The sequence below is a fragment of the Lineus longissimus genome, chromosome 2 (assembly GCF_910592395.1).
Source record: "Lineus longissimus chromosome 2, tnLinLong1.2, whole genome shotgun sequence".
NCBI classification, from domain to species: domain Eukaryota; kingdom Metazoa; phylum Nemertea; class Pilidiophora; order Heteronemertea; family Lineidae; genus Lineus; species Lineus longissimus.
This window is the reverse complement of record NC_088309.1, coordinates 14,055,928-14,063,672: the sequence shown is the minus strand read 5'-3', so window position 1 is coordinate 14,063,672 and position 7,745 is coordinate 14,055,928. Positions and strand designations below refer to the sequence as shown.

At 44.0% G+C, this 7,745-nt stretch overlaps 1 protein-coding gene across 1 annotated transcript; it reads left to right on the top strand.

Annotated features, from left to right (window-relative positions):
• Nucleotides 1-210: 210 nt before the first annotated feature.
• On the top strand, nucleotides 211-2,445 carry LOC135482887 (uncharacterized). The gene has a single exon (XM_064763364.1). It carries the CDS (start codon nucleotides 211-213, stop codon nucleotides 2,443-2,445), a length of 2,235 nt encoding a protein of 744 aa, XP_064619434.1.
• The last annotated feature ends 5,300 nt before the right edge of the window (nucleotides 2,446-7,745 follow it).

Below are 7,745 nucleotides of genomic sequence, written 5' to 3'. Positions count from 1 at the left end.
CCCGATGGATGAATGAGTTGAGCACGTGGGGAGACGTGGAGGTTCAGTATCGTCCGGGAGTAAAAAATGGAAACGCTGATGGTATGAGCCGCCGGCCTCAATCACCAGAGAAAGAGACACTGGACGATATAGTGGGAGCACTCTTTGCCTCACCCCCCCGATGATAGTACCGTCAATGGGGATCCTGAGGATGAGAAACGAGAAGACGTGATGCTAGAATTAGGGGTTACCAGTTCTGCATCAGAAACCCTGACTGCAAAACAGAAACCCAAGACATCAGAATTAGGGATTACCAGTTCTGCAAAAGAAACCACTGCATGCACAGAGGCCTCACGTAAGCCTAGGAAGAGGGGCAAGCGGAAAGAGAAACCATCCCCAATCTTGTGCAAAGATAATGGCGATGGCGTACGAGCAATATCACTTATGCCCTGTAACGACCAGGGCCAACCCTTGGCTCCCATCGCATCACAGCAGGAACGAGACCCTACAATTTCACGGATTCGCCAGTGGGTAACAGATAGGGATAAACCATGCTGGGAAGCCGTCAAGGATGCTGGACGTGATGTGATCACCTATTGGCGTATGTTCGAAGATCTGCAAATTTGTGATGATACGTTGGTGAGGACATGGATTCCACCCAGGAAGGCAACGCCTGTGTTTCAACAGATTGTCCCGCCAGGACTTCGTCCACAGATTTTGGAAGAAACCCACACAGGAGTTACTTCTGCCCACTTGGGACGGCGGAAGACATTGGGCAAAATGAAGAACCGATTTTATTGGCCAGGAATGACATCAGATGTCGCTGAGTTCTGTAGAACTTGTGCCCAGTGTGTGGCATGCGGGAAGCCCTGCCCACGGATGAAGGCTCCACTACTGAGCATAACATCGCATGCTCCCCTTGAGCTGGTCGCTACAGATATCACAGAATTGCCTGTCAGTCCCAGGGGTAACCGGTACTGCTTGGTAATTGGGGATCACTTCACCAAATATGTGAATCTGTATCCCATGAAAGATCAAACAGCCAAGACAGTGGCTGATATCATATTCAGACGCTATGTATGCGAACATGGCATGCCAGAGGCATTCCATTCAGACCAGGGACGACAGTTTGAAGCTGAAATAGTCCAGGAACTATGCACCATGCTCGGCATCCAGAAATCCAGAACGTCGCCATACCACCCAGAAGGTAATGGTATGATTGAAAGGTTCAACGAAACACTGAAGAATTCAATAGCTAAGGTTACGGTACAGCTTGGAACAGATTGGGACCTACACCTGGGACCAGTGCAACTCGCCTACAACTCGAGTGTACATGAGACCACTGGACTGTCCCCTTTCTATCTGAACCATGGGAGAGAACCTCGTTTGCCGGTAGATGTGGTCTATGGCTGCCCGACCAAGGACTACTGGAGCTCAGCTAGCCGCTATTCCAAGGCTGTATTCCAGGAACTTCAAGAAGCCTTTCAGGAGGCGCAAAAGACAGCTACCATCAGTCAGGAGCGACAGAAAAATGTCTATGACAAATGGGCAAGGCATCACCCATACCAAGTGGGTGACAAGGTATGGCTTCACACAACGGTATCCAAAGACAGGCACCGGAAACTGGCTTTGCCATGGATTGGTCCGTACATTATTGTCAAACGGATGCAGACAACAGCTGGCTTGCCAGGGGTTACTTATCGTATACAAAGTGAGGATGCCTCCAAACGCCAACGGTTAGTGGTTCATCACAATCGGCTGAAGCCATATGCGGCACCAAGGATACCACGGCCACTGACCGATAAGAATCATGAAGATGTAGCAGAGGTAAATCCTCCTACTGTTCAAGCTCCACAGAGAATGTTTTCCCCAATAGGGGCATTTCCAATTGGCCCAGTTGGAGGAGGGTTTGGCGGTGGCATGGGGTTACCTGTCGCCCCCGATCCTGGTCCTCCCACGGAACCAGCGGTTGTAGCAGTAGAAGAGCAAAATGCACCAGAGGAGGGTGAGCCAGGTGTTGACATGGGTTTACCTGCTGACCGGCCACCTCCAATACTAGCAGAAGACATAGACGAAAACCACGATGCTGAGGTAGCTGATGACCTACCCGCGGCCCAGCCACCGGATCAAGCATCTGAAGATGATCCGCAGGAAGAGCTTGCAGATAGCAACTCGGACCAGGGCGGAGAGGCTGAGTTTGAACCCCCAGATGAAGACAATTACCACGATGCAGCGGACCAGCTGCCAGTTCTAGACGAGCGTGATGAGGGCGAACCCCCTCCTAATATACCAGCGGCAAACGTACCACCCCCACAGGATGCTGGTCGGCCAGAGGCTGACCAAATGGCACAGGAAGGAGATATGGAAATAGAGGCAGCACCGGATCCTACCACGACCAGGAGCGGACGAGGAGTGCGAGCACCGGTATATCTTCATGACTATGTACGGAATGTTTCAACCCTTTAATGGACATACTGACAATATTAAAGAAGGATGTGTAGTCAAAATTTCGGGTTCAGTGCATATTCATGAAGGATTGTGAATCAATGATTGTTTCAATGTGTTGTGACTTGGAACCAGTTTAAGGTGGTGTTTTGCGCTTTCGGACCGAGTCTAAATGAGCCTGTGTGTTTTAATGCGCTAATGGACAATGCTGTGATTGAGCTATTAATGACTTTACACACCTCATTGACCTTGGCGGGTAGTGCAGGTGGCCTACTAGAAGTTTTAGTGTTTTGAGAATTTGGGCAGAAATGGGGAAATTTGTGACAAACTATCAGGTAGACAGGAGGAAATGAGGAAGACATTCATTGATGATTTAGTGGTATGACAATGGACTGAGTTGATACCTATGAGTATTTTTTATTCGTTGGATTTGCTGGACTATGCAGAGTTAAAATAGGTTGCTTAATTTCTAGTTATAATTTTGTGCATTTATTGGAATTAGATTTTATAGGAAATAATATGTTGAAAATTAAGGGTACGGTTGGCTAGTGTAAGTACAACATACTGGACTGAGGAGTGTATCCGGTCCATTGGACTAGTCGTTAATACTGCTGATTAAATGCACTATGTGAGGTAAATGAGAGAGGAGTGAGGGAAGTGCTCACCGTAACACAGTCTACATTAGGGCACCTGTAGCTTACCCCTGCATCCTTCGAGTACAGTACCTTGGGTACTACTTTGTTTAATCCTCCATGTGGGTTACTGAAACCTTAGACATGTGATGGTGTTTTTGTAAATTGCTCTCCCTGCTTGGCCAGCAGGTGATTTTGAGCTGCTCTCTCGTATTGGACGGTGATGGAGCCGAATTTGTATCGATGTGGGACACATCTCTTAAAAAGGGGGACGTATGTGACGGGGCCATATTATGGCTGTCGAGGCGCCCCATAGTAGGCAGGCGGAGCGATCTCTCTCTCTCTCCAGCATCTACCGTGTAGTGAGACCTGTACGCTAGTTCGCCCGTAGAATAAAGCCTATTCTCTAAGTTTATATCTTGGAGTTGAGTAAGTGCATGCCCATGACCCCACCATAAGTATTCGTACTTTACAATAATATTGATTCAAGATATAGCCAATTTGAACCTGTCTGCGCCAAGGATAGATTGGTTCCCGATCGACTCACTAGGGATATGCAGTTGAGCACAATGTCATGAAAAACGACCCTTTGTATTGTAAATTCCAATCACCTGCAGGACAGGTCAATTTCTCTCAATAAAATTAATTTTGTTGACTCCTGTATTCTCTACCTTATCAAAAAAAAGACAGTGGTGTTAGTCCTAAACTGGTCATTTCTATTTATGTGGACCTCTGTTAAATCAGGATACCTCTCAATTACAGACAGCATTTTGTATCCTTGTGCTGTACAACCCAGCCTGGACATACCACAATTGTCCATGGAGAAGTCTCATCCTCTCTGACACTTCTTTTCTGTAAAGCTACCGATACAACATATTGAAATAGGGATATCTTCCGATTTACATACCATGACTGATTAGTTCAATCATATTTCATCCAGCTGGCAGCTCTGCATTGGAAATTTTAGTGGTATAACGTGTTCTCTTGACCTTCAAACAGTAGTATAAAGCGGATATTTACTACTCTACACCCTCAGTCCTATGTTATTAGGTCATCCAGCTGAGCGCCAGGCCCTTGGGCCTCTTGTTATATAGTGCAGTGGTGGAAACCAAATTATATATTGGGCGAGTGGCCATCTTGAACATTGAGCTTTGTAGCCCTACATTTTGTACCAAGGCATACATTTGGTGAGCCACTTACACAATTTAGTCCCACCGACCTTAAGGCCAAAGAAGGTCAAAGTTATGTTTCTGGTTTTATGGTCAACTGAAAATGGATGCGGTCACGCAGGTTTGTTTTTTTTCTGTGATAATTTTTATTACTTTTAGTAAGCTGATTTGGCGATATCCACAACACCGAATGGGTGGAGAATTTTGGGACCAAACAATATGGCAACAGAAGTTAGCTGCCATGACATTGTTCTATCGATACAATTAAATGCTTGCGTGGCGTGTCCCTACTCACACTAGTTGAAGTGTGTGGCCGAACAATGCTGAACAATGTATACAAATCAATGCACGCCTGAGGGAAATTCCAACGATGAGTCATGCGTATAATAGGGTAGTTCAAATAAACGCACCGTGGCGCGATATTGTCTACTTGGCTAATGAATGGGAAAATTAAAAGATATCGACGCGCGGGTGTTGGAATTGATGCGGCCGTAAACCAAAAACATAACATTAACTTTGTTTGGCCTAAGCTGCAGGCTTTGCCCTGAGAGGGTAGGTTTTAAAAAAAGGAGACGTCGGCATTGAATTGTGAAATGAAGAGTAGTATTGCCCACTTTTCAAAACACATGCTCTTCTTTTTGCTGATCCTCATTTTCCTAGCAGGGAATTGCAAGAAGCATAAACATCTACGAAATTATTGGAAATATCAGTTACAGAACAACTGAATTCCATTCCGTCTTTTAACATTAGCAAAAAATCAATATTAATGTTTTAGCATTGAAATGTACAATTTGGTCTCTATCTTTGACCTTTTTGCCAAATCAAGTTCCCATTCAGTTCCAAAATTTGTTCCCACTGGGACTTGAATCCATCTCATGCCACCAGAAAGCAAGTCACCTTACTCCATGGGAAAAGGATATATTGTTTGCACTGAAGTCCTTGAAATGGCTTTTTTGAAAGTCTTCCCAAAACTGCTGTAAAACTTTGAATATTTCTTCCCCTTGTTTTAATACTTTGAGTGTTGGAATAAGTTCTTCTTTCTCCAATACCCCTTGGCCTTCTTTTGTTATTATTGTAGCTTATTTCTTCTGTATGATATCATTAATTGCAATTCTGTGTCGCTGTCAGTCCTTAATAGATCAGAAAGCAATGCGTTTTGATGAAATCACAGTGGATCATACTAATAAATGCTTCTCAACTCTTCTTTGATGCAGTCGGAGTGTGACAGACCAAGCTAACTGTGTAGAGCTTCTTTGGCATCGATAGAAACAAGAGTGATGCGAAGTAACAGTCTACCCTCCGACACTGGTTGTCGATGAGGGTTGGTTGCGGGGAATGCCACTAGGAATTGAGCTTAAACCCCCGATATGTCAGGATGCATCAACCAGGGGCTTGTTACTTCTAGTTGAATCTAGCCAAGTATTGTACTAGGCATGCAGCTTGAGGTCAATCTTCCATGAAATTTGATGCAAAAACCTTCTTCACTGCAGTTCACTTATTCATGTGGAGAAATGCACAAGGTTTTCACAGCAAAATGATTATTCCTTCCTATTGACTTCAATATCAAAACAGAAGAACCAAACAGATGAGATTTGAAACTTTTATTTTAAAAGGAAAAGTACAAACTGTACCAGTACGATACATTTCTTCATCATCGGTGGATGGAGTACAATATTAATAATCCCACAGCTGTACATGTAATCAGTCCACAATTCAACTGTTGTGACCAACCACACTACGATTACTGAATTATAATGAAGTGATTATACATGGAATTCCAACTGAACTTCAGAATTACAATAATCTTCACTGGTAGGCCTACATTAACTCAGGATGATTACTAGTATCCGTCACCAACTGAAGTTCCAACTGAACTTCAGAATTACAATAATCTTCATTGGTAGGCATGCATCAAATCAGGATGATTACCAGTATCCACCACCAACATCAAAGGTGAGAGTGATAATGCACAGGACATCACTGTGATAATCCCATCACATTGGCCTACTAATGGAATCTTGTGATTGATCATCTTTCCTTCAAAGCTGACTATCGCCTGCACTGGAATCAAGATCTGGAACAATTACATCGTCCCCGACTGTTACCTCCTCGGCGTTGTCATTGCCGCCTTTGATTACAAACAATTCGTTTCCAGGAATAGCAAGGACTGTGACGTTGACCATGTCCTCTATGTTGGGTAGATCCTGAAATATAAAAGAAAATTTAAGTTTCAGCAGAGACAAATGCGTAGGGATGGCTTTGATCATTGCGAGTTACATTAACATGTATGAGACAACAGTAGGCCTATTCATTCACTTACGTCTAGTTCAGTCTCCTCGGTATTCTTGAGCGAAGTCTCTGTACCCCACTGGTTAACAACTAAGTTGCTCAGTTTCACTTTACTATTTTGGTTGCTTTCATCCACCAACGAATTTCAACCCACCAACGAATCATAGGTATTCCATAGCTTACAAATGACAGATCCTGTCACATCAGAAATGGTAACATCACGCCTTGACCAATTCTTCCCAACTTTCCTGGGGAACACCTACATCATGAAAAAAAAACAACATACATGAACATGTGTCCTGTGAAACCAAATTGAAGGGGTCAGAGCCAGACCAACCTATGTCACTTTCTATTGTTTTGAGAAAAAAGCAAAATCACATTTATACAGTAAACACAGTCTGAACTGTCCTTGTAAGGATGTTCCAGGTCTTCAATCACTGCACATCAATGTCATCCAAAAGTCAATAGAAAAATTACTTACAGACTGAACAGTTCCACTAATGCTTATACGCCCTCTCTTCGGTGGTTGTAATGCTTCTGGCTACATAGACCGTCGCAGAGCATGATAAAATCCCTCTTCCACCAGCTCAGTATCAAAGGGTTCTGTTGGATAAACCTGAAGACAGAAGTCAATAACTAATCTAGAAATACTAGTACAATTATATGTACAAATACGGCACTATCGACCAAGTGTGCGAGGGGAGGAGGATACGACTGACCCTGGATTATCGAGGATGATATACAGGGATAAATCAGGAACTGCAAAGGGGGCAGTTTCGCCTATTCGTCAAGAATACCTACGCCAATATCGTATGTAAAAAGCTTGAACTTTTACCGTGGTTGAAGTCTCAGAAGATCCTGCCCCTGAACTTTGACAGTGTTGGTGACAATGAAATATCCATTGCGTACAAGTAAGTGGGAATTCTTCACAATCCCTTTCTAGAATAAAACGTTTGGTTGGCTTTCGGACCCGTCTGCAACATCTCATAGCCACTCTTGCTGGTCTGCTGAAATGTCCCCACTCCCGCCCCGTTTCCTGCAATCCTTCAAGCGTTTGATTTTCCAAACATTGGATGTACTGGCAGTAGCACTTTCACCTTCAAAAAATCTGTCTGATCTCCTTCCTGAAACATTTCACCACGGTTTATAGTGTCGAAAAGCCTGCCAAAGAGGCTGTCCGCAAATGTCATTGGCTAAAACAGATCACCTGATCATGCTACACCTGAATATT

Excerpts from the sequence above, each read along its gene's own strand:
- LOC135482887 (XM_064763364.1), top strand. The coding sequence starts at position 211 with ATGCTAGAATTAGGGGTTACCAGTTCTGCATCAGAAACCCTGACTGCA.